Genomic DNA, 27,944 nt, shown 5'->3' with positions numbered 1-27,944 from the left:
TTCATTTGTTCACCTTGGCCACCTGCCCAGCACAAATAGATGCTTATTGTTCCCTAAATAAATTACACTGGTTCTAAACTGCTCTGCAGTTTGATACTTACAAGAGTTCTGTGTTTATTTGCTGGCACAGGCTGCTCCTAAGATATTCAACCTTCTGTGTTTTGGCTTCTGTTACACTCATTACCTTGAAAAGTAATTTTGCAGATATCACACTGCACTTAATACAGGCAGGTTTTTAGTTATTTATAAACATTTCAAAATTTCAATTTCAGGGCAGGCAGATGAAAAATATCTGTACAGGGTGAGAGATGGTGCTGCCTCCCCACCCATTGCTGCAACTGAGCAGCAAGCAGTAGATAAGCAAAATTATTCCATTCTTTGCCTTGCCTGCTTATTGAAAGGAGGAGTGCAGTAAATGGGGCTGTAGGCATCCAGTCACCATGGGATTTGGCTGTGCTCACAGTAGGCAGGCACTGAACTGTATGTAAAGAACTTAACACATTTTTTTTCTCCCATGAAAATAAGGAGGCAACTCTGGAGAAAAAAGCAAAGTGAGCTGAGATAGAGATGTTTGAAAGGTAATTTGTTTGAAAAGAAACATAGGCTTCCAGCAGCCCCACAATAATTAATAAAAATCTTAAAGCTTGCAGGGTTGGACTGATTCTGATCTCTTAGTGATATTGATAAAATGTTGCCCTATTCAAGTGATCTGAGTCACTGTTTACATGAAATGGGAATTGGAGCTTTGCTTCGCTGTTGTACAGAACTGTGTACTGCAAATTGCATCTCTTAAGAACTGCTGGGTACAGAAGGCTGCAATTATCAATGGATAGCCAGGGGGTGCAAAGGGATTTTCCACAGTTGATCCAAATTGCAGTCTTATCCATCTACAGAGAAATATACTAAAAGGAATACCAGATGTGTGAGCTTCTGGGGAACTATAGACCACCAGCAAAAACTCAAATGTCCTTGAAATAGGCGTAAAATGTTGCTGTCTGGGGAAGGGGTTTCAAAAGCCATGAGTACTGAAGGAATAATTGGGCTTTACTATCTGGAGAGCTCAGACATTTAGATTTCTGCAAAAATCTAGCAGAAGTTTTAGACTGCAGGTGCTTTTCATGTGTGATGATCAGGCCCCTTTTAAATGTTTCAGAATAAGCTTCTCAAAATCAGACACTGATATAATTGTTCAAAAGGTTTGAAAATGCAAACTTCTTTTACTTTTAATAGCCTTTAATCCTATCTAGAGACTTCATCAAAAGAAAAGTATGCTGTCAAGGAAAGACTGCACAGAGATCCTGGCAAGAGCATACGTGTTAACTGAAGCATCACTAATAGCTCACTGGCTAGCACAAGAGAGAACTAGGTGCTCTCAGAGTTCAGATTTTGGCTTTGTTGCCTTTTTGTTCAGACTCTTATCACATTAGCCATCCATAAAGTGGGTAGAATATTACTATCTTGCAGCAACTATGCAAAGCTAAACCAGAGCTTCGGAAATGAAAGGCGGAATGCAAAAATGATATATTAATAATAAATATACCTAAGTTTTATTGTTTGCCTTAAGGAAGGTAGCAGGAGGTCCAAGATTTCATGGGCAGTATTCATAATACATGATTTTCCATAAACGGATTTCTTCTGTGCTGAAGGTAAGACACAAACATAGAAATGCACAGAAGGGGTTTAAAAGAGCTAGTAGAGGCCCTGATCCTATTTCCATTCCCATGTAAATGCCCTACTTGATAGGACTGGGGCAAAGGGAGTTGTAATGTGTTTAAATACATATATGTATGTGTGTGTGTGTATATGTGCAGGTATATATGGAGAGAGATGTGCGTAAGTACATGTGTGTGTGTGTGAGAAAATATAGATAGCTAGCTAGATATGCATACCTGGTTGGTATGGCTGAAGTGAAAGAAAGGAACCGTGCAAGATCATCCCTGTACAGAGAAGGACATTAGTTATTACTCTTGATTATTTCAACACAGTAACTTGCTGTGGATCTAGTAACTCCTGTTCAGTGGATCAGAGCTGCTGTGACTTCTGATTTTACTTGCAGCTACTTTTAACAAATTGATAGTCTGCAACTCACGTAGGTGACCTTCATGACAGCCAAGTAAACCTAACCATTATTAAGTGCATAAGGAGATAAAATTTTGTCTGCTCTCATTCTTGTGCTTCTTGTCCTGCCTGTTGCCAGTGTCCTTCTATGTGTGTATGCACATTGTACTTCAGCTGAGTGAGGGTGAGACCAAAAGTGTATAGGTACAGAGTAACTTATTCTGTGCTTTAAAAATGTGACGTATGATATAGGCTCCTGCAGCTCTTTCTGAACTGGTATTGAATGGTCTCATAGGGAAGTAATCGGAATGTTAACTTACCATGAAAATATGTCATTTATTTCCTTTGAAGCCGCAAAGGTCCCTCAAGTATAATGGGGCTTATGCTATATTTTTGTGGCATAGCATTTTCTTTAGGTCTTGGTGCTATATCTGGAAAAAGAAAAGCTAATGAAAAGGCAGGGTTTTTAAATTATTATTATTATTATTATTTTCCAGAAAGCAATAATAGTCTGAAGAGCTCACTGTTAGATCTCTGGCTGCTAACTTCAGTGGAAAATGGGATATTGCATAAGAAAGCATACACATTTTCCAGTTTTTCAAGAAAAAAAAAAGAATCCCTGGTTTCATTCTTGTCTATCTATTTGGTGTATGCAGAGCACCCTGAATACTCTTCTGCTTCTCCCACCTGTTTTCGATTTTCCCATATTCATCTGAAGTGATTATCTGCAAGTAGAAAACAAGAATGTATTAAAATACAGGGTACATGTATTTATTATTTTGGGGATAGGATTTAATTAGTGTCTGTTTTCAAAAGAACTTACTACTTACAGGTGTATTTTCAAAGCAGTCAAACTGTCTTATCTATGTTAAACTTTGGAAAGTCTAAGTACTTATTTGGAGGCAAAATGGAAATTGAGCTCTTTAAAAAAACCTTACATTGAAGGCAAGCAATTGTCTGGTGGCAAACATTACAGTGATTAATACAATATGTAGCCATTAGGTTCTGGCAGCTGGTCATTTAGGGAAAGAGTTTCAGATATGACCATAGGATTTATAAGCCCACATCCTATTAAAAGTCATTTTGCATTTGGCTTCCAAGGTAATTTTGAAAAATTTCCTTCCAAAAGGTTCAATTGACAAGAGCATGATGAAAAGTTAAAAAGTGACAAAACCAGCATTAGAATTATCCCTGTTTCTGTGCTTGACAGTCTCAAGAGACGAGTTAAGGAACACAAAGCCTATTGGCATTTGTGGCAGGCCACTGTGAACAGCTGCAGGCTGCTGCTGTCATTGAGAAGAAGGGGTGGGGGAGCACCTCTTCCAAGAGTGGTAATACTGGCAGCAATGAGAGCAAGGATTGCAGAATTCCAGCATTTTCCCTTCCTGGTTTTCTAACTGCATCCTTAGTACTTCTCATTCCTCCTCCCATGGCAGACGCAGCCAAATCCTTAATCTCTGGGGCAACAAATTTTTGCCTGCTCCGTTGAAAGTCTCCGGGGAGCACTGAATTTCATCCTTAGAAGATTCCCTGTCACTTGCCTTGTGGCATAGTTTTGCATGGTTTGCCAGGGCTGTTTAATACAGCAGTTTGGTTGACAAGGCAGTCTTCAGTTTGTCATTCATCCAGGATCTTCCACAACATCAACACATACTTAGAAATATCCCCTGTATTGTTCATTCCCTTACCCAGGATAGTGCAGTGTAATTCCTTCAATTGACTTTTAAATTAGGATCCAGTTGCCAAAACCTTTTGCCAGTTTAGATGTTCGAGGGTAACCTGCCTTCTTCCTAGTTGCTGCTCTTGAAGTGCATCTTCCAAGTCTTGTGTCATCTGTCAGCCCTGCGCAGATATGTTAGATACCTTTGGGCATTTCCTGAGGCGTTAGGAGCCTATGTTGAGTCAACTGGATTGAACTCTTCTTGGGCAAAGAGATCATGCCATCTGTAGCAGCTTCTATGATCATGTAACAAGGATATAGTGGTACTTCCATGGTGTTTCACACACTGACAAATGGCTGAAATTGAGGAAGCTGTGATTCGGCTGTAAGCCAACTAGCTTGCTACTGGGCTAAGAAGAGAGAAGTTCCCTCACTCCTAAAAGCACAGAGACTACAGTTTTCTGGTTTGCTTATGAGGGCTGCATACAGACTTGGGAAATCTGCTTGTAATGTTAAATAACACCCTATGGTTGAATAACCTTTTTTGTGGGACTTGATATTTCAGGGTATCAGTGGCATGGCATCAGCTTTAGTTCAAAGAATGAAGTAGTAGCTGCTGTCTAGCAAAACTTTCTGCCACCTTCCTCCTCTTCATAGCTTGGTGCCTGGGCTCCTGTGACCTGTGACAGCCGTCACAGTTAAATTCCCTCATAGACTTCGTAACTGTTACACATGAAGAATGATATTGCTTTGACTAAATCCCTTACTTAAAATCCAATGCCATATTTTCTTTTAAATAAAGTCCTTCCAAGCTTTTCTGTGTAGTGTAACTGGTAAAGTAAAATAGTCTGATATTATGCAAAAGGAACAGAGGTAGTTATTTTTTAAAATATTTATAAAAGTCTGTCATATATGCTGTCTCATTTTCATTTGCTATGAAACTCTTCTGTAAATTACAGCAGATGTTAAGTGAGTTTGTGTTTCTCCAGAATATTAATATGACTGTGCTGCATGCAGAAAGAACAGTTTTCAGAAGAAAAATCAATATAGCATTCCAACATGTTAGATGAAAAAAAAGAAACTACTGTGCTCAGTGTTTTAAGTATAGGAAGTGGAGCAGTCCAGGAAGGTGTCGTTTGTCATTAAAACTCGCGAAGTGAGTGGGATGTCTGAATGCTGTTTCAAAGTTAAGACTTCTACTCTCTAAATGTGACAAGGGACAAGAGGCCTGGAAAGGGACAGCAATCGATGTAGGAAAAGGCTGTGAAATGCGGTTGGAACCAGAGAATAGCACCTACCCTTTTCATGGAAGCCATCTGCATTTTATGCACTGCAGCTCCTCAATACACCCTTTACTGAAAATTTATCAAGGAGAAAGCATGAATTAAGTATGTATTTTTTCAGCAAGGCACAAAAAACTAAAGGTGACTTCAGCAAGAGATTTGGGATGCCTAAAGGATGTTAAAGTGAATTCATTAAATGTTTTAACTTTTGACACCTTTTTGAATACCTTCCTACTCCTTTTAACTTTTATCTTTGCAACACTTTTCCTCCTCTTCTAAAACCACAGTAAAGGAGACTCATGTCCAAAGGTGTCAAAGAATAGTCTTAATTTTCTGTTTGTTTCCTCTCTTTTAATGATTTCCGCCTTGTTCTAGCATGAAAGCTTTTGGATCTGGCGCTTCATAAACTTACTCTGTGTGTTCAGAGAGATTAGTGCAAAGGCAGTCTCAGTCCTGAAGTAATATGAATTACAATGACTTGCCTGATGCAATCATGACACAGCATCCCTGCTCGAAAAAATGAGAAACATTCTACGTAGGTCAAGCATTTGCAAACTGAGCTAGAAAGAACAATGTATGGAAAAATCCAGCGTAACTATTAGTATCACCTACCTAGATAAGTGAATAGCAATATTCCATTTAAGCAGTCTTCCTCATAAATAGATGGGGTAAAAAACAACTGTGGAGGCAAGAAAGTTAAGGCAACTTTATGAAATGTAGGAAGAATCTACAATACCTTACAGATGTCACTCCATTCTCCTTGACCACCTGCATTGACAGCACGGACTTTAAAAAGATATTCTGTATTTGGGTCCAGATTACGTATCTCAAGGTTCTGCTGCTGTATTTTGCTTAGCTGGCCAGCTAGTTGTGTCTGGACAATGTTATCAGGACCAATACCAGCAACTTCATAAAACTCTACCACAAAGAAATCCACGTCTTCTGTGGGACAAGTCCAGTAAATCTGTGAAGAGACAAAAATCTGTAGTACACAATTAAGTACTCTTTATTTTTGCTTATTTTCATTTTTGCTTTTTTGGAAGGCCCCTGTTTGGCAGATTTTAATTTTGAAAAGCCAATGCAGCTGAAATTCCAACCATAGCATGAAAGTGGAAGATATGCAGTTTGTAGTCTTGGAAAATGCTAAGCTTCCTCCTGGGAATTTCATAGTACCCTCTTCTAACACACTAAAAGTAATGCAGGCTGACAGCAGTCAGCACTTTGCAACTTGCACTTGGGATCTTATGCAACAGGCATCCTGATCTTGATCTATGAAATGTATAATGAGGAAAATTACATGGATATGATGTCGTCACATTGAAGGCCAAGACCAGGATTGAATTATTTCATCTGATGTACAGATATTTAAACAGAAATATGGTACATCTATGTCCTGGTTTCGGCTGGGATAGAGTTAATTTTCTTCCTAGTAGCTGGTACAGGGCTGTGTTTTGGATTTAGGACGAGAACAATGTTGATAACACACCGATGTTTTAGTTGTTACTGAGCAGTGCTTACACTAATCAAGGACTTCTCAGCTTCCCATGCTCTACCGACTGAGAAGGCTGGAGGTGCACAAGAAGCTGGGAGGGGGCACAGCCAGGACAGCTGACCCCAACTGACCAAAGGGACATTCCATACCATGGGACGTCATGCTCAGTACAGAAACTGGGGAAAGCTGGCCGGGGGGGCCGCTGCTCGGGGACTGGCTGGGCATCGGTTGGCAGGTGGTGAGCAATTGCATTGTGCATCACTTGCTTTGTATATTATTATTATTACTATTATTATTATTAGGATTTTATTCTATTTCAATTATTGAACTGTTTTTATCTCAACCCACGAGTTTTCTCACTTTTACTCTTCTGATTCTCTCCCCCATCCCACCAGGGGGGTGGGTGGGGCGGGGAGTGAATGAGCAGCTGTGTGGTGCTCAGTTGCCAACTGAGCTTAAACCATGACAATCTATTTCTTTCTGCATTGGACCTTTTCATGTAACTTATTTCTATCACATATATAATAATATAACAACCCTATTGACTACAGTAGGAATGTGATACAATTCAATTTATGCTTCAGTTTATCTCAAAAGGTGAGTTTGAAATGCATTGTCTCCTACAAATAAAGTATTTGAACTGATATTGTAATCTTATTTACTCAAACTCGTATGGGTTCAGACTCTATAATAGCCTGAAAATATAATGGTCTCTTGTATATATTTAGAATTTATTAACGTCTTACTTTGGCAGACCTCGGGTAAACAACAGTCTGGTATATAACAACAGGTCCTGGGACTGGGACTGATTCATTGTCTATAGGTTCTGGACTTGAAAAGTTAACAATCCGGTATTTTCTTTCTTTTCTTGGAGTTTCATAAGCTGTATCCCAGTATGCACACACTTCATTACTCTGTGTAGGATGATGTAGGGGAGGTGTAGAACTTGGTCTTCTGACAGTGTCTTTAGACAGCATGCCTAAATCAAACAAGGAATTTGAAGATGGGCTTCGGAACAATGTTGCTTGCTTGGATTCATGAGTACTTGAAGCATGCCTTGGAACCATTATCTCTGGGTTAAAAGAATAGGGATATTTTTCTGCTTTACTTGCTGACTGCTTTATTCCGCTAAGGGATGGGACAAGTCCCTGTAAAACGGAGAAAAGTTCATCAAAGTTGAGTTGAATTTTTCTTAAGGGATCTTCTCTTAGACATGGACTAGGTTGGAAAATGGAAGGAACTGCATTTTCTATTTCTTTCACCAAGCAGTGTGCAGATTGCAGAAACACAACTTGGCTTTCCTCCTTAAGAGCCTCTTTAGAGTATTGAATAAGGCCATCCATATATGATAGCTGACTGGATGTATAGTTTATGTATTCTGAAATTTCTTTCTGTTTTTTAAGTTCAATGTTTTCAAGCAACTCCATCATCTCTTTTTCTTGTTCATGAAGAACCATACGTAATTTTAAGAATCCATTTCTGATTTCCTTCCTTTTGGTGTCCTTATAGGCCTTGAAATTATTTTTTAACAGGATAACTTCCATTAGATCATTATCAACTCCTTGGCGTACTGTAAAAAAAATAAGTATCAGATCAGTAGTTCCAAATTCATATTAAAATGTAGTGGTTACAAGAGGCAGAATGATAGATTTTTAGCTTAAAAACATTTCAGGTTTGATAGAACATAGGACAAGAATAAGGATTCTGGTATTTTTCTCTCATCTCTGGTACTGGTAAGCCTTGAGAGAAGTTGTTTGGATTAAAATGGTCACATTTGGGTGTATAAAATTTGGCAGTTAATTGCTACTTTATTATTATTTCCTCACTTACTCAAATTTATCTCCCCTAAAATGGGCTTGATAATTTTTACTTCATTACATGGGAAATCCTGAAGCTTAATGTATTGTAGCTCTATATTATCTTTGAAAATTCACTGTGCCAGTATGAAGTTAAAATAATGGCAGCAAATGCACCTGCATAGCCCACAATATGTCTGTGGCTGATGGTATATTCCTCTGATGGCTGTTATGTGAAGGTGAGATTAACTCTTCTGACACTAAAAATTGTGAACTGTGAAGGAACAGAATCAAAAATACCAAAGGCTGATAGTAAATTCCAGTAGCATTCAGCTAACATCAGGAAACAATGTCACATTACAAAATCCTGCACAAATATTCTACATCACTTATTTTCTCAAACTTAAGACTGTTTCAAAATTGAGAATTTAATGCTTCCAGCTGTTTCTCATTGTGCGTGGTTCTGTTTTACCTTTCTGAATGTTATTTTCCATGCAACTTCATTATGCCCACAACATTTGTGAAGTTATATGCAAAGATCAAAATGAAAAGAAATTCATAAAACCCTAGTCTGTGTTCAGCCCCTTAGTTGCTATGGATCAAGTCTTAGTTAAAAGGAGTGACATTGTTGTGTTACCTCAGAAAAAAGTGACCGCATTGCCTTTTAGTCAGCATGGGCATAAGCGTAAAACTGACTGAAGAGGGACAATTCATAACTTGCCTGCAGGGGAAGAAGTAGTTCCTCTTCAAGCATATATTTCTGATTAAAAAATATTCATCGTTTAACTCTGCAGATGTAGTTGTGTTTATTCCACGCTGGGTCCTGCATGGACATGTATGGAATGACAGTTCCCCTCCCTAGATGTACACTTCTGTTCCCATCCCACATACAGATCCTTCACTCTCTAATAGCTGAGCCTGGCTCACGATGCCACAATTACGGGCTTGTTCCTTTTGTGTTTCTACAGGGGGAACACACCACCTTTCTGACTCTTGTGCTGTGTAGAGAGTTGATATAATTTGTCAACCATATGTTCAAGTTTCTTTCCTGAGGAGGCATGGGGAAGTGTGAGAAGCAGCAGAAATACAAACCTTTTCTAAATTTTGCAATTGTATCAAAGAGGGAAGCAGCCTCTCTCGAACATGCGACTGCCAAGGGAATAGTCTCGTGATCATTGTGCAGTGAGTTCTTACAGAACCCACAGATCAGTTCGTGGTCATCCAGACAGTATTCAGAGAGGTTTGAGTTGCTGTGCAGTAAGCAGCGCCACTGTTCATGATCATCTTGATGTGCTTTGGTGAAAATGTGGTCTTGAGCACTATTCTCACTATGATTTAAATGCAGACATTCATTACAATAATTAATTCCACATGTTCTACATCTTTTGGTTGCCACTCTTCTTCTCTCCCTGCAAGTTTCACAGTAGACTGGTCTTTCGCTACGGTCAAATCTCCACCTCAGAAAGCCATGTCTGCGCATGTATTTCTTGGCTAGTTTTGCTCTGAGGTAATTCTTCCTCAGCTGGATTTTATTTGTGTAGGGGAGGCAATGTGCTTTGCTACACACTGGGCATACGATGATATAAAAGTCTTCAGTTACTTCAGCTTTGGCCTTGCTTTTAGTTATACACTTCTCACAAATGCAGTGATTGCATGGCAGCATAAATGGTTGGAGAAACAATTGCTTACACAGTGGACAGGCAAGCTGGTCACGGAAAGCATGGCTGGAGACATTCCTTTCTGGTGTAATGACAGATGCATTATTCCTAGTTCTAAATCTTGACATGACATGTTTTGACCTAAATAAAATTGGAAAAAAAAAAAACCAACCAACCCCAAGAACTCAAACAAAAATATCTGAATATTAGGGTACCATCTAAGAGACAACATTATAACATAAACAGTTCTACTTTGCATACCAACCATCCTTTTATTCTGACTGGATATTTTATTTAAATAATTGGGTTATTATCAAGAATCCATTTTTTTTCTTTTCCTTTTCAGAATTGTTTCACTATATGTTGAATACTGTTGCCAACAACAACAACAATAAACAGAGATCTCAGTCATTGTAGGTCTGTATGAATTTGTTGAGTTATTGCTGGTGGCCAAACGAAAAGAAGAATACAGTTTGGTTTAGTACAGAATGAAATTTATTTTGCCTCCTTTTCTTGTTTGATTATTTTTCAAAATGGAAACAACAAATAACTAGAGTGAAGAAAAGCATTTTGTGCAATTCAAATGAAACCCTGTATTTTGTTTCAGAGGGTATTAAATGCTTTCTTTTACAACAACTTTGGTAATATATTCAGCATATTTTCTTTTTAATGAAAACTTAAGACAATAAATGTCAAAATGTTTTTCTTTTGCATTTTCAAGATGGAATATTTCCTCAAGAAAGTAGCACAACTAAGTGTTTCACCATTTCCAAAAAAGTATTGAAGACATTTCTGCTTAACATAACAACACACATTTACATAAGATTATCCTAAATTTTAGTCATTTAAGAAATCACTCATCTCTGAATTATTTCTGATTTCTAGAATGGATGACATTTATTCTTAGTAGCAGCCTTATTATCATTGATTCTTTACATTGATTGCACAGACTTTCAAAGAGGGATTTTTTTTTATTATTATTATGATTTTATTTTAGAAGACAACTGATTTTCAGGATGTGCTAGTCCCTGTTCTTTTCAAATCTTGATAGTCCTAACCTGCCTCTTAGCCTGTGGACCTTATCCTTTTAAAAATACAATATTAATTTTACAATGCCTCCTTCAATATTTTCCATAGCTTTAACATGAGCATCATTATTCAAGATGGACACCTGGTTCTAGGCCTCTACGGTCTGGCCCTCTGCAGTGCTTCTCTTTAGCACCCATGTTGTTACTGCTTTCCTTCCCACCTTCTCTCCCCAAATGTTCAACCATGCTATCTGCTTTTTCCGTCACTGTAAACAAGAGCAAAAAAACCTAATAATCTAAAGAGAATACAATCTTCTGTTGCTATGAGGATTCCTTCTGGTTTTCAGAGTTTACCTAGGTGGGAATTAACCGTGCATTTCCAGAGGTCCTGTCAATCCCTCTCCGACTGGTACTATTCTAGTCTGGAGTTCTTCTGATAACTTAATTTCTGCCCTCCCCTTCCCTCCCCACCCCCATACCTTTTAGTGAGTGCTCTTTGGTGTAGCATTTCTATAGTTAATACTCAGCCCCTTCCCTTCTGGTTTCCAGTTTTATCTTCTAAGACTGTTACTATGCCTTCTTTCCATTCTCTGTGCGGCATTTCTTGAGCCTTTATAATTATTTGTCTCCTTTTTGTCTAATTCTGAATATAACTGCTTCCTTCCACTTCCAGTTAACAGCAGTTTTACTGCTCTTTGGTTTACTCAAATTTTCCCTGTATCCTTGCCTGCAGCCCCCTTGCTACAAACACCTTCCTCTTTTCCTCCTTGTTTTAAGATTCTCTGTATGTCTTCCTTCTTGTCGCTACATAGATTTTTACACTGTGAGAATGTATAAGCATATATAACCATTCACGGATTTTGTCTGGAAATTAGGTGGTCCTAACTACAAGTACAGTGATGTTCGGGAGTACTCTTTGCCCCAGTCAGAGTAATGAGCATAAGATTTCACTAACATCAAGATAAAACTACTTTTTCTGTTTCTCAGAAGAATGGTATCCCGTGGTTATTTGAAATAGCTCCAATATGCCAACAGATCGTATGTTTCTAAATGCAACACATCCATTAAGACATGTAAATTAGACAAACAAAACCCTGAGAAATTTTAAGAGCCCTTAACTTCACTTACTGAGCAGTTCCTGGTGTTCTTGAATGATGTGGTTCATCGACAGAGCTTCTGCAGCACTTGCTTTCATAATACTGACATGCTGAATTCTCTCCACCGCAGCAGCAGCATTTGCAGTCTGGGTCATTTGAACAAGAGCAGCAGCACCACCAGCAATTTGCATGCTCTGCACATGAGCAGTGGCAGCACTGGCAAGGTTTGTCTTCTTCGTACGGACATGGGAAACAGCTGCAGTTCTGCTCACTGGTAAACAAGAAGCGCCAACACAAGCAGCATTCTTCCCTTCTGCTGTGGCGAGTCAGGTAACAGCAGTTTGAGCAGCATGGCCAAGTCGAACAGGGGTGCCCATTTTCACCCATCCCTCTGTCAGATACTTGGAAGAAAGTTCATTGATCCTTTCAGCTCCTCTGCACACTACAGCAACTGAGCTCCAAAAAGGCACGAGCTCTGTGCTGTGGCAATTAGCTTCATTCTAATCGGAAAGTGATGTCACAGTGAGATATTCAAATAAGGACACAGGCAGAATTTTATGCACAGGTACCTGATATAGGGATTACATCATCTATACGTCGCGATAACTATAATCGTTCTTCCTGAATTCCTTGAAAGCATTTACCTCCCTCTTCATTAATTGCATGGGGAGTTTATACACTTGGATTAGATACTGTAAGGCCACTATCTCGTTATGACCACACACTTCATAGGCATTTTGTCAGCTCAGCTGGGTGCTGTAAGCAAACCACCTGAATCAGGCCCTAACCAGCGATAGTGAGAGGTTTCTCATCAGGCCTCTATAAGACTTTAAGCATAACTAGCACACATGAAAGAACCTTACACTAGAGATGCATCTTGAAGCACATCCTTGTAACTGTCTTAATTATTTTAAGACCTTGTCTGCCACTGTTGATGCTCTTGAATGATGTATGGCATTCGTTCTGCCAAGGCCTGAAGAAAAGAACTAGGCTTGGATTGTAGGTTCAATGCTCTTGCTCATTTGCTGTGGACCTGCCTCTCTCCCCACTGAGTCCAAGTGTGTTTCTTGCTCTTCCTTAAGCTGGCCACTCTCCTATAAACGCAGTATCAGACATATTATTTCTGTTATTCTTTAGTTACTTTGTATTAGGCACCTTTTTCTTTCATTTAGTTAATTTATTCCAAGATTTATAGAGCATTTTTTACCTAATTATAGATATGATAATTTTTAATAAAAACAAAATTCATGTAAAGAATACATGAGCTTCTCAATATTGCATGCTTACTGTAGCGCTTATATGTAAGCAGTTGAACTCAATGATTTTAAAGGTCTTTTCCAACCTAAATGATCCCATGATTCTATGATTCTAAAAAAGGAAATCTACCCTCTAAGAGTTATCTGCAACTGACATCTGAAACAGCTTATTCTCTTACTTGAAACTGTAAAGGACAGTGGTATCTGTATGGTACATATTCAAGAATAATGACTTTTAATGCTGGCTTCTGTACTGTAGGTAACTAAATTTTTCCAAAATTTAGCAATTCAACTTGTGCTAATGGGTTAATGTATAATTGGGGGTTACTAAGATAAGTCTTGGCATAGTTTATTGTAACAGCTCCTCTGAGCCTATTTGCTCAAAGTCTCTTCTACCTAGAGAAATTTTAATTCGCGGATCCAGAACCCTACAGACCATAATGGCTGTGTCATTATGTGTTACCGTTTACATGATAATAGGTTCTTTGGAATGGTTATAGCCTATGGTGTCAATTGGATTTTCATGCATAAGTACTAGATCTGTGTGCTGAATGGCTTTCCATAGTATAACTTGGACCTTTAATGGATGTTATTTATTCCATTTGTCTTTCCAGTTTAATCAATGGTAATGCTTTTTTATTGTGCATATTTAATTTTCGGATATTGAAAAGCTTTTGAATTCAATCATTAGAAAAAATCTATCTTGTGATGTTTGTCTGCTTTTCTTTTGCAAAACATGCATGAATACATGTGGGGTTTTTTGAGGAAGAAAAGGTGGGGGAGTAAGGAAAGAAACAAAAAGTATGTCTTGTGTGCCATGTGCTGATACCTGGACACTCTTTTCCATTTTGACATGATACAGAGGTTAATAGCAACTTGTGCACGTATCATTCTCAGCAACACATTTCTTTTTCTTGGATTCTCTGTGAATTGTGTTTTTCCACTGAGTCTTGGACAACTTTGTCTTCTGCCCCACATAATTCCCATAACTTATTTCCTGCTATCTTTAGTGCTCTGGTTTTTGCTTTACCAAAACAACTTTCATCGACAGCCTCATTCCTGTGCTGCTCCCAGTATAGGTGGCCCTCTCTGTAACTCCTTGTAGGCATGCAGCTAGTTCTAAGATGGTCCCATTTCATTAATACGTTTATTCTCTAGCAGATATTGAAAGATCAGATCAGACTGGCTGCCAGAGAAACTGAATTAGATAAAATAGCTGCAACCAAACTGACAGACTTTTAATAGTGTTTGCAAACATGTTCCCCCATGCCCCTGTTGTGGTTTGATCTGATCGTCATTTTCATCATAGTTCTCATGATAGTCAGACTGTGATGTGGTTGACTTCACCTACGAATAAGCTTGACCCTGCAAGGTGTTGAGGAGAAAAACAAACACGTGAGAGAGAAAGAAAAGCACAGTGCAGTGAGGACACAGGTTCAGTTGAAGTTACTTCAAATTAGTTAGGTGTGGTCATTTATGCTGTACTTCCACTAGCTGTCAAATAACTCAGTATAGTATTTTCCACTAGGCAATTTATCCTGTTCTGTTCTGTTTTGCAAGATAAGCTAAGATTGTTGTCTTTTTCTTCTTTCTTCCCCCTTTTGCTCTACCTCCAGATACCTCACTGACATTTCTAATACTGATATTTATAACACAAATTTGAGATTGCACAACGATTAGTAATGTGCAGAAAGAAGCTTGAAAAAAGACCATATGCTATCAGCGGCTTAACCCTTGACGTGTTGAGTGTATGTAGTAACACTACATAAATCATGGATTTATTATGTTATTTATAAAATAATAATTATAAAAGTGCTTTTTCTTTCTGTATTTACACAGGCCATGATGAAATGCTCAAATTAGAGACAGAAACTAATGAAAATAATGCACAATTTTTCTCTGTATTCTGTACTCCTAACACAGCAGAGTAATACCTGACTCCATTGTTCTTTTCTCTGTCTGCTAAAGGTATAAAAGATTACTTTTAGTGTGTTCATTCTGTCAGTTACTATGTAGAAAACCAGCAAAAGACCTGCTGCTGCCTTCAAGTGCTCCTAGAGGTGTAAGATAAGCTTGTGAGTCAGGGAGAGAAGGAAGAGGAACCGTTATCTCCCTTAGGATGGGGAAGGAATGACCCTTCCAATAAAACCATGTAGTCCAGCAGGATTCACTCTCTGAAGGATACAGTAGTTCTTTCAAAAAATTGCAGTGATTTAAGAGATTAACTGACTGCAGCACATGGAAATGTCTGGTTTGGGGGGAAGGTTTAGAATGAAATACGAGAAGCCTGCCATGGTACAACCCAAAACTGATGCATTCACAATTGAGAGTTGCTTCTGAAAGCATTATTTCTGGCTGGCTGTGGCTTGCCCACAACAACTAGCAAGAGAAGGGAAAAAACATCACTGTCCTTTCTTCATAAGAAAAATCTCTGTTTCTAGCTCTTTGTTTTCACCATCGCTTTAAAACAGGTTAGAGGGCAATCTCCTAGTGATGGGAATGCCTAGGAAATAGTGGGGTTTACAGTATTCATTTTTTCCCATTTTCATGAGCTTCGTTGTTCCTCCTTCATTCAACCCTTCGCCTGTAGCCAAATGGCTACCCTTGACATATTTGATATACAAATCTCCACAGTTGCTCTCCACCTCTTCTGAGTAGAAAGTTTGAGATGGCTTAGCTGCTATGGAGGTACACTGGAGACAGCAGCCAGACCAGAGCTGGGATGATGGTTCACTGTCAAGATTAGCAGCTGGCAAAGCAAAAGAGCAACAAACACATGGTAAACTTAAGGCTTCTTCATTGCTCTAAAGCTGTACAAGAAGTATATCACACTGAGCTCCATATGCCTTTACCCACGGATAAAGAAATAGAGAAAAAATGATAATTTTCTTTTACCACTTTTTGCTTATAGGTACAAGAGAGTATAACCTGATTTATTTATGTAGTCACTCTCTTGACTAGGTAATACTAATGTACATTTTGTAGTCATTCAAACTCTCTTTGACTTCAGAAGTATTTCTAAATACTATACACTACAAAAATTACAACTGTTATGATTGACTGGGAATGAGAAATATTGTATTGGGGGAGTATATTATTGGAACCAGAGGGAAAACTAATAGCAGACAATGCCAAAGGAAAGGACTCACTAATGACATTTTGTGTATTTCTTCATTAAAAAACTTAACTGAGATCACATAGTAACACGATTAGCACCAGAAACATATAGCTAAGAACTGTCTAGAATAAAAAAAAAAAAGAGAAAGCTGTATCACACTTAACCTAATATTTTCAAAGTATCAGGGCCTAATAAAATTCACCCAAGGAATATGGAGAAATATCTGAAATACTCACAGTGGGTTTAGGAGATCTTTTTTGAGAACACATGAAAGATGTTGGAAAAGGTACTGGACTAGATGGAATTTAAGATTAAACGGTTTAGAAGAAAATCTAGGAAATCTCATTTTGGATGAGATGCATTTCCCACAGAACAAGGGCTTTCTAGTGCTTGTGTGCCAGAGAAATGACAGCATTTCATGCCCCTTTGCACAGATCTCGAAAGTATGAAGTGAATCGCTACAAAATGCTTTAGAGGATCTATTTGTCATAGATATTACAAAACTACAACAGCATACTGTTACCATGGGTCTGCATGCATGGTCTTTCACAACCTATTTCTTATTCCTGCTATGTGAAGCCTTGTTGTCTTAGGTATTACTGTCACAATGCGAGACCTGTCATTCTTTGGAACAAATAAAAGTCTGGACATTTTACAGAATGATTGGAAATACTAGGTACGTATTATCTGTTGCTGGCTGATTCCACTCCAGCCCCCGTGTGCTTCGTCCTCGTCCTGGTGGCACACATTTCCTCCGCCTGATGTGTTTTTGTTGCTGGTTTGGCTCACTCTCAGTTCCCCTCGCACCCCCTGTCCCGGTGTTTTTCTTTAGGCTCTGACTTTTTGACCTTGCTTGTTCCCAGAGTAAGGGTGTTCATCTCCTTAATGTGAGGTGTGCCTGTGCTGCTATTGAGACTACAGAGAAGAAACTCAAATGTTTTAGCTTGAGCACTTCAGCTAAAGCAGTGTTAGTCAGAACAAATGTAGCAGCTGCAAACCAACACATTTAAAATTTAAGGCCATACTATGTTAAAGGGTGCTGGACTGCATGTTAAACAACTGTCTGTGGTTACAAACCAGCCAAACTTCTTCGAGTTTGTTTAAAAAAAATAAAAATCCTTTTACAAAATGGTAATTGTAATTACAAAAATCCAATTACAAAATTGTAAATGAATAGTACCAAGCTTGTTGATGCCAAATCTTTGTCCTGGTCTGTAGCGATTAGGTGAGTTGGCAATCAGGCACTTGCCCTCCTTCAGGCTGCTCCGTTGGTGTATCTGCTTTCCTGACCATAGTACCTAGCTTCAGCCTCACTTTTTAGTCTATTTTTCATTCTTGTGTTGGTTCTCTGCTGGGCATCCTGACTCCTCTCCCGATTAGGCTGGCTCTAAGCAGTAACTAGCTTATTAGGAGGTCCTGCTGAGCAGTGAAATATAATAACTTGTGTTAATAACTTGGCTCTGCTTAAAAGGAAAAAAAATGAAAAAAATATTCACTCTATCACTTACATTGCCTAGGGGAAGAGGGGAAAATACAAATGAAATGGGCAGAGGTGGGAGAAAAGGCTTTATGGATTTAGGCAGTGGATAGCATAGGGAATTAAAGCTGTGGTAAGCAGAAGTTCCCTGCAATCAGGGAAGGAGTGAAGTTTCTCCTTCTCACCAGCTGAGAAGGTTTAAAATATGTGTAAAAGAAAAATAAAATAGGTGCTTTTTAGAAGAACTTGTGAAGAGGGAAAAAAGGGTTCCTGGTAAGGAAAACAACAAGTGTAAACACTTCATCTTTAATTGAAATCTGAAGACAGTACTTGCTGCTTATATAGCCCTGCAGAGAGGATGGGGAATATGCCTGCCTAGATGCACTGCACAGGTGAAAAGGCTTCTTGAGCAAAGTTACTTGCTCTGTGTCTAAGCTTGCACTTGAATTAGTGCTGGAACTATTGTGTCACGGACTAACTGCCAGTTGTACTTTCAGGTTTGCAACTCTTTGCTTTTTACTCTTGTTTATGCCCCCGTGCTTGCTGTATGCTTACCTCTTGTGGTGGGTTGACCCTGGCTGGACACCAGGTGCCCACCAAAGCTGCTCTATCACCCCCTCCTCAGCTGGACAGGGGAGAGAAAATATAATGAAAGGCACGTGGGTCGAGATAAGGACAGGGAGATCACTCACCAATTACAGTCATGGGCAAAACAGACTTGACTTCAGGAAATTAGTTTAATTTATTACCAATCAAATCAGAGTAGGGTAATGAGAAATAAAACCAAAACACCTTTCCCCCCCCCTCCCTTCTTCCTGGGCTCAACTTCACTCCCCATTTTCTCTACCTCCTCCCTGCCAGCAGCACAGGGGGATGGGGAATGGGGGTTGTGGTCACTTCATCACAAGTTGTCTCTGCTGCTCCTTCCTCCTCAGGGGAAGGACTCCTCACACTCTTCCCCTGCTCCAGCATGGGGTCCCTCCCATGGGAGGCAATTCTCCACAAACTTCTCCAATGTGGGTCCTTCCTGCAGGCTGCAGTTCTTCACAAACTTCTCCAATGTGGGTCCTTCCCACAGGCTGCAGTTCTTCACAAACTTCTCCAGTGTGGGTCCTTCCCACAGGCTGCAGTTCTTCACAAACTGTTCTAGTGTGGGTCCCCCACGGGGTCACAAGTCCTGCCAGCAAACCTGCCTCAGGGTGGGCTCCTCTCTGCACATGTCCACAGGTCCTGCCAGGAGCCTGCTCCAGCATGGGCTTCCCATGGGGTCACAGCCTCCTTTGGGCACATCCACCTGCTCCAGTGTGGGGTCCTCCATGGGCTGCAGGTGGATATCTGCTCCACCATTAACCTCCATGGGCTGCAGGGGGACAGCCTGCCTCACCATGGCTTTCACCAGGGGCTGCAGGGGAATCTCTGCTGTGACACCTGGAGCTCCTCCTCCCCCTCCTTCTTCACTGCCCTTGGTGTCTGCAGAGTTGTTTCTCTCACATAGTCTCACTCCTCTCTCCGGCTGCAGTTGCGCAGTTTTTTTCCCCCCTTCTTAAACACGTTATCCCAGAGGCGCTACCACCGTCGCTGATGGGCTTGGCCTTGGCCAGCGGTGTGTCCGTCTTGGAGCCGGCTGGCATTGGCTCTATTGGACATGGGGGAAGCTTCTAGCAGCTTCTCACAGAAGCAGCCCCTGTAGCCCCCTGCTACCAAAACCTTGCCACGCAAACCTCTTCTATGAGAATATCAGAAAAAAGTTTGTATAATTACATGAGGCTCATTTCTACCAGTTTTCTCATCAGTAGTAAGGTTAAGGATGCACAAGTCCGATGAATAGTATTTCTCACTGGAAATCTCACTTTTTATAGCATAACAGACTGGTCCTTATGCTGTTTCTTCTGTTCCAAATTTAAGTTTAGGATATTTCTCTGCCTGGTGTTTTGGAAATGCATAGGACTCTCTTTACATGTCCTATGTCCTACTTTACATAACACAACAGAAGAGAAGAAAGTTTTCATTGTTGATGATTTTTCATCCAATTATTTAACAGGGATTTAGAGAGTGAATGCTTCTGCCTAAATGCTTAGGTTGCTATACCAACTCTTTAAATTATTTTTTCCTAAAGAATTTTTATTATTGTATTACAGTAGGGGACCTAAATGCATCAGTGCTGTTGTAAGTGGAAAATGATGCAGCATTTACAATCATTGGGCTTACAGTTAGAGGTGATTAATGGAATTAACTTAATTTGCTGTTTCCTTGTTGGCTGCAGAAAATACTGTGTAATTACTAGCTAGTGTGCTCCACGTCTGCCTCAATACCTGATCCATAGACAACGTGGACCTTTCAGTTTGGTGGTGGTTGCTGTTGATTCTTGGGGATTTTAGCCTATACCTCCTTCAAATAGAAGGATAATATTATTCATGCTGTAGCAAGATAGTTTAGCATCAAGAAATAAAATCTTCCACCTGTTGACACATCCTAGGGACTATTTTATCAAAGCAAAATGGTACTTCAAGACATAGCAATGCTCACCATAGGCTGGGATCTAAAAGCTGAGTCTCTTGGAAAATACTCAGAAGTATATATCAAAAAATTGAGCGTATTTTCTGAAAGACTTTTTACTAATGTACCCACGCTGTTTGGTGTAAATAAATGTAGTACACTTTCCATTTAAGAAACTTTATAGGATGAATCCTCTTTTCTTCAAATTAATTTATAAGAATTTGCTGAAAGGCTTGCGTGGCGAACTTCAGCGTATACTGTATCTACAAGGAGTTCACTTGCAGCAGGCACTACTTGTGGGAACATATAATGAGTCACTTAAGTCATAGCTTTTTTTCCTTCTCTTTTGTCTGTCCGAATGATAAAATTTTCCAAGTAGGAAAATGAATTTGCAATTTTCTAAATAAACAAAATTGATAAGTAGCATACAGCCTGGCTTACACAGGAATCTGTTTGATGCAAAAGGAGGTATTTCTAAAACAGCAGGTAAACCACAAATGCTATACTGAGTGATAATAACAGTATGTAAAAGAAATTTGTGTTTGGCTCTGCATTTCGTTCTTGCATTTGAAGACCCATCACGCCAGTTTTCCTGATTACCACCATCTTCTCACTGAAATAGAAACGCTAAAAGATATGGCTTATTAAGGTTATGACAGTGGGATGGATTTGGGTTTCGTTTGATCTCAGTACTGTCTACAACATTTTACTATGAGAGCAGCCTGCTCCAAAGCATGATTATGACACTGGGATGGAAGAACTGACAGAGGAAAACATATAACAGGATGAAATCCTTTTTAGGTTAAAAATAACTGTATCGAACAGTGAGAGAGATTAAGCTGTTACAAAGTTTTGGGAGTAGCAATAACAGTGTATAGCTGAGGCATTTAAAGAAAGCGTACTGTAATAACAGCTGGATTATAAATGAACAAAATATTAAACAATGGTCAATGATTTCTCTGTCTTCTTATGGTTAGCTGCTCAGTAGTTCAAAGCGAGCAATGGGAAAACAAACTACAGTTTGATCTATGGCCCTCAGCAAGTAACTTAACCTTGCTGCGCTATAGATCTGATGCATAACTTTCTTTTAGGATATTGGTTACAAAGCTTAATTTTTAATACTTTAACCTCTTCAAGATTCATAGGCCTAAGAAAGCTATATATATGCAAAGGGCTAGTTTAGTAAATTAAGTAATGAGATTTCCTTATGTTGAATCCTACTTTTTTTTTTTTTTTTTTGCGCTAAACTATGAATACTGGAAGCTGTTCCATTTATTTAAGATGTTAGGCACTGAAGTCACCTCCTGATGTGCACATGTTGTTTTCCAGGGGATCCTCACAGGAGGTTGCAGTGCTTTCGATGGTACTGGAGCAACCTGCAATAGAATACTGATAGTGCAATGCAGGATGCTTTGCTTGAAGTAGTAGACTGAAACTTTAAGATGTCACAAATCTAGGTCTTTCTACATTGACTGTGTGTATATTGGATATTGTTTGGCTAGCTTGTCGTTTTCCTTTTTTTAATTAACAGTCTCATAGAAGGCTGCATCTGATTATTTTGTTATTAATAATGGAAATGTGGCTCAATATTATACTGCAGTGTTTTGTAGCTTTACTTTATGCTCTTGAAGTGTCATACAAAATTATGTGGCTTCACATGTTTTTTCCCTGTAATCTTTCAATTTTTTTTACATAATCCCATCATTAAGTAAGAAAAAAAACCCACACAGGTTTGGGCCCAAGCCAAACCTATGTGAGTTAAGGAGCTAAGTTTCATTCAGTGATATGTATCATATATCTCAGTTCCTTCCCATGACCAATATCTGACCCTTTCTTTCCTGCAATGATGATTCTCCCTTTGTTTTTCAGTTGTCTTCCTTCAGCTGTCTCTTCTTTCACCCAATTTTTATCTTGTTGACATACAATTCTAATAAAGAATTTGACTGGAATCTCAAAGGAGCAGAGTATGAAAGCTGGTATAAATAATTTTGTTTTAAATAGGAAAAAAATGGCTCATTGCTCCCTGTTGCTTGTGAACTTGCTTCTGTGATCTTACACAAAGTAGCTGTGGTCAACTTTTTTCATGTTCACTGACTGAGCTGAGAAAATCCATCAACCAACAATAAATGATCGGAGATCAAGCAGAGGAGGATATGACACAAAGTTCCGTATGCTGCAGAGTACGATAGGCAAGGAAAATCTGTCTATTTTCCTGCTACATGATGATTACCATGAATGGAAGAATTCAATCACTTTATATGCAGACCTGATATAAAACTGGGTATTCAGATCTTTTGAGTAAGATACAGAGTAGAGTATGTTTTGATAGTAGCTTCATCCCAAGCACAGTCAGTCCTAGTCAGTAGAAGATACTCTATTCCTTCTGTATTTTCAGCTGGATTTTTTCCTCCCTGGTCTGTGAGTGCATTATAGCACTGTACACTGGAGATCTTTACTACTTAAAAATTCCTCTGGTTTATTGCAGCTAGTTTTATTTTATTGAAGTTCTCCCTATCTTTCCTTGTATAACTTTACTTTTATTAGGTAAAATGCTTTTGTTTTTGGGGGGAATAAAAGTTCTTGTACCTAATGGAAATAAATTCCTTACTAGTTATAACTGAGTTCCTGCAAACTCCCCAGGGAGTGGGAGGAACACCAATGACATTCTTTGTGTTCAGTGGGATAAGCATAGTTTTGACACTAAAGATGGTAAAATTGTGAGCCCTTTTTGTGCAGAGTGTAAGCCTGGATATTGTCAAGAAGACACATCTTTCTGTGTTAAGGGAGTGCTTGATTTGCTATTCACAAGTGATGGTGAGAAAATGTGATGTTGAACAAGGCAAGTTACTGCCCCAGAGTTGCAATTTGTGTGGTACTAGAGCTTGACTAATTAGCGGATGTCAGATCAGGGTTTTGTCTTAATTGTCATTTATTAGTGTGTATTTATCCCTAGAAAGGAATTAACATAATTCTTCCTTTGTCCTAACCAGACTTATTTTTATTAAAATTATCTCAGTGAAGAATCTTGAGCTTTGTGAAGAAAAAGGTTGCCTTTCCATATAAAAATACAAATACTTTAAGAGTCATCCTTACAAGGAGGAACAGAAGGGTGGAGTATTCCTTCATCTAAATAGCAGCAGATGAAAAATCAGGCCAGACCAATGTCAATCACATGAACCTATTTTCATTTATTTGTAATAAGTCTTTCCTTGTGCTTTCATTTTCTGCTGTGGTTTCTCTTGAAAATTTGAAAGCAAAGTTTTTGCTACCACACTCAGAAAATTAATCAGATCCACCTAAAGAAAGAACTCAAACACCAGTTACAATCATCTTTTTTCCTTGAGTAATCTGTTGGAGGCTTCAGACTATGATTAACATCTACTGATCTTACAAATGGGTAAATGTGATGATTATTTTTCTTTTTTTTTTAAAACATGCCTTGAATAAAACTGGCAAGTTAACACCAGGTTTGCTTCTATTCTGCAGACCTTCTTGGGTAACTTTGAACAGAAATTAATGGTTTCAATGGTATCTGCATATGTCACTTGTTTATACTAGAGTGTTTCCCTTATAAAGCTTAATTGGTATAAACATTGTTTAAAGCAAAGAAGCTTGCCTGCTGTTTGTACAAGCTTGTTGTGCTCCACAAGTATACGTAAAAATGTGAAGAGGAAATACTGCATTCTAAACAAACAGCTGTGGGCCTCTGTCATATTTCTGTCAGGGGACTGGAAGGTTCTGGTCTCTGAATTCCCACTGAAGTAAGCTGCAAGTTAAACAAACCTGAGCTGCAGAGGTACAGCTGTTGTGCTGCATATGATGTTCCAGCCTATTGTCTACTCTGAAATGCAACTGTCACTGTAAAGCAAGGTATCAAAATGACTGAGCTGCTCAAACTGCAATAGTTTGGAGTACATTCTACAGTCCACCACTTTTTTTTTGTAACAAGTTTGATTGTACAGTGGATTGGAAATTGTGTTGCAGAGTCTGCAAAGAAGCAGTCAGAAACAGTGCTTTTAAAGCCTAGAATTATATATGGCAATTACATATTGTTCTGCTCACTGTATAATTTCATTTGGAAAAAACCAAACAAACAAGCAAACAAAAATCCCAACCCAAAAAAACCCAACCAAACCCATATAACAGTGTTTAAGATGGATATAATTTCTGAGCAGCAAATTATTTCCAAATTCTGAGACTAGAAAGTGCAGCATTGAATGGCATAGGGTAAAAACCATCGAGATAGCTGGGCAGCCACTAGCAAACCCATTTTCCATTGTATTGGTATAATGTGAGAAACATAAAACAATCCTAGTGCTATTTTATTTTCTTAAACTTAGAGAGTAGCCAGAGATTTAACTGTAAGTCTCTTACAAAAATTTATATATTACTCAGGAAAGGCAGACTGATTTGTTTTCTTTCTCAGTATGGTACATAGATGTGCTGCTGATTTCTGTGGAGTTACAATTTAAGAATATAGACTCACTTTATGTTCTACGTCAGAAAGGTGTATGTCTCACTAATCCATGACAAGTCTGTGATAAAGTCTAACACTTATTTTTCAGCTTTCTGTTAGAGGAAAGAAAAAAAAAAGTAGTGAAATTAGGGGGCAGGCTCACCTACTACTTGCAAAAAAGTAGTTAGCATATTGAAAAGCTAATATTTTATTTATTGAAAAAAAAAATCTTTTTCTAGGCTCCCTAAAAAGTAGTTGCCCTTAAGCTATTGGTAAAGCAGCATTTAAAATAAGTTCCTGACGTCCCCAAGATGTGTTTTTTCCATTTGATCTCTGTTCAAGCTTGCAGAACAAGAAAGCAAAATGAATGTTTAGAGCGTGAAGTATCTTTATGGAAACCCATGTTACAGAATAAAGCAAAATATGTTAATTCATATGGATCTGTAATGTTTGTATTAATACAGATCTTTAGTCTTAAACTGGGGTTAGTATTTTACTTTTGACCCATTTTTGCAAACAGATTTCAACACTTCCTGTTCATTAAAAGCATTTTGTCACTATAATACAAGATCATATGGCAGAGAGAAATGAAGGTGAATCAAAACATATGGTTTCTTTTTTATTTCACATGAGAATACTGGTGTGTATAAAAGCTATATGCCAGCAACATCAGTGAATTGTGATTTGATGAAAGTGACTCTGACAGGAGCTAATTTGCACAAAAAAGTTCTCGTGAAGTTGCTATGATCAGGCCTCAACTCAGAATAAAAATATGATCTTTATAGGACTTTGTATCTCAAATCTTTGACAGGAACATTCACTTTAGTAGTTGACACAGTTGATGAGACAGTTAAATCTGTTCACTGTAAAAGTAAACAAAGGAAGAGCGCTTGTCCTGGTAGTGTTTTCTTATTTTTGCAGGCAATTAGAAACCAAGGTAATTGATTGTTTAGAAATAGTATTTATCCCTGTAATTATGTTATCTTCAGACTGGGATCACAGTGGTTTGTTCTTCTTGGTACATGGCTGACAAAAACTATTAACACATGGAAAAATAAAGAAGCTTAAGAGAATAACATTTTCCCACCATATTTAATGTGTTGCATCAGTACTCTAACCTTTCATGACCATAGTAGATGCTAATATGTTAAATGTGGGATTATGGGCCAGTCTTGTCAGCACCTAGAGCAAGAATATAAATGCATGTTGTTTGATTTAGCAAATCAATTCAAAAGATATTTAAGTTCTCCACTGGCTTCTGTGTAATGGACTCTTTAGTCTGGAGCATGTGTTTGAAGAGTCCTGCTGAGTCAGCTGAAGTGCTTGAGTGTGAGCTGTGCTGACATTACCAGGCTTCTGTTAAGGTAGCGTGTGATTGCAAGTTGGGCCTTGACTATTTGCCTCCACTCTGGGAAAACAGCTGCCTCCAAAACTGGACTCCTTGGCCTCACTGAGATGTGGTTCTCCATCATATTTAAAACTTCTTAAATCTTAGTTGTCTGCCCTTTAGTTTACATAAGGCTGAGATAGTCTGGTTTGGGGCAGAAACTTTAACATGGGTTTCTATAGAGTATGTAGCCTCTGGAACTCTCTGCCAACCAGGTGTAGTCACTTTATTGTCCTAAAGTATGTGTACAAATACAAATGTTTGGAGAATGGCCCAAAATTGAATAGAGAAAGGGGAAAGCAAATACAAATTGAGAATTCATCCAATTCTCAACGGAATGAAACCAACAGACCATACTACTTTCCTAAACTGTTATCAGACAACCTTATGAGGAAATTGAAGGCTATTCCTAAGGAATGTTTTAAAATCTGTCATTATTTTGAGTTCTATAAAGAAGTATTATTTTGTCTGAATCGTCAACTTCCACATACAGTATCCTTACATCTACGTGCTTTCTTATTTTGTAATTTTATAACAATGAATCATTACATTTAACAAATAAGTTGCAGGTCCCTCCTGCTTTCTCAGCTTCTGTCTACAGTTTGGTTTCCCTCTTCTGAACTCCTCTTTTGTGTTGCAATGTTTCCATTTAATGCATTATTACAAAATCTGATATTACTTTATTCCAGCTAAGAGCAAGCAGATGCCCTTTCTTCTAAAGACACCAAATACTGCTTGTGTCAGAAAGCTTAGCACTTAGTCCCACTTTACAGTAGGACGTATCCTCTAAGGCAGTGTAAGCAACTGTGAAGCACAAAGCAATTTGTTTTGCATAAGTAGCTATTATGAGTAATTGTTTGTACTACAAGAGAGTCTAGGGAGCCCAGGCATAGACTAGGACATTGTAAGAATCTGAAGCTAATTCACCACTGCAAGTAAGTGAATTTGTGTTGATAATGAATTAAGAAAAACAGAGTTCTGAAGATCTAGCAAATAGAGTGGGTGGTAGCGGACTTCAACATGTCTGGTGTCATATTTCATCTTTATTCTTGATGAATCACCGCAACCTCTTTTCATTCAGAAGCTGTGCTAAATTTGCAAAGTTCAGGGATAGATCCATGTGATTGATAAATCCTTGCTGGTGTAAAAACAAAAAATATCTTCCCAAAAATGCTATCCACACACTTCTAATATTATCAATGCAAGAAATTGAGATTAGAAGGAAAGCTTACTTTGTTTTTAAGAATATTTTGACTTCTTATTTTTACTGAAACTTATTTTTCTCAGTTTTTCTTAGGAAGATGCAGAGAAAATTATTGTGAAGGCTTTTCATGTCAAGAAGCAAACTTAACAGTCTCTTTACAGGGGTCTAGACTGGACCAATTTTGCCAGTTTTGCTACTAACAGGAAGGTAGTCCTTTTTCCAAAGAATTTATAGTCTAAATGTAACTGAATAAACACTACAGGTGGTAGGCAAATGCAGTGGACCTTGAGAAAGCTATTTCTTTGCTTCAGTGATGAGACAACTTCATATTTCTGGCACTTCTTATTCCTTGGCTCCTAAATATGATATAAAGAGGTAGGCGAACTGCAGTGTGTTTCATAACAGTTTATAAAATACAAGCGTAGACCCAGGTTCTATGATATCTAAACTGGACTCTTCATCTTGACTGCATTTAGAC

General features: G+C 38.5%; 1 protein-coding gene across 1 annotated transcript; it reads right to left on the bottom strand.

The window, feature by feature from the left end:
* Positions 1–2,691: 2,691 nt before the first annotated feature.
* TRIM42 (tripartite motif containing 42) lies at positions 2,692–12,459 on the bottom strand. Its single transcript, XM_076340619.1, has 5 exons — positions 12,104–12,459; positions 9,382–10,088; positions 7,240–8,063; positions 5,738–5,965; positions 2,692–2,783 (listed from the first exon to the last, which is right to left on the bottom strand). The coding sequence occupies exons 1-5, from the start codon at positions 12,457–12,459 to the stop codon at positions 2,694–2,696; spliced, it is 2,205 nt and encodes a 734-aa protein (XP_076196734.1). The 3' UTR covers positions 2,692–2,693.
* Between the last annotated feature and the right edge of the window lie 15,485 nt (positions 12,460–27,944).

This window comes from Aptenodytes patagonicus, chromosome 6, assembly GCF_965638725.1.
Source record: "Aptenodytes patagonicus chromosome 6, bAptPat1.pri.cur, whole genome shotgun sequence".
Lineage (NCBI taxonomy): Eukaryota > Metazoa > Chordata > Aves > Sphenisciformes > Spheniscidae > Aptenodytes > Aptenodytes patagonicus.
This window is presented reverse-complemented; position numbering and strand designations above follow the sequence as displayed.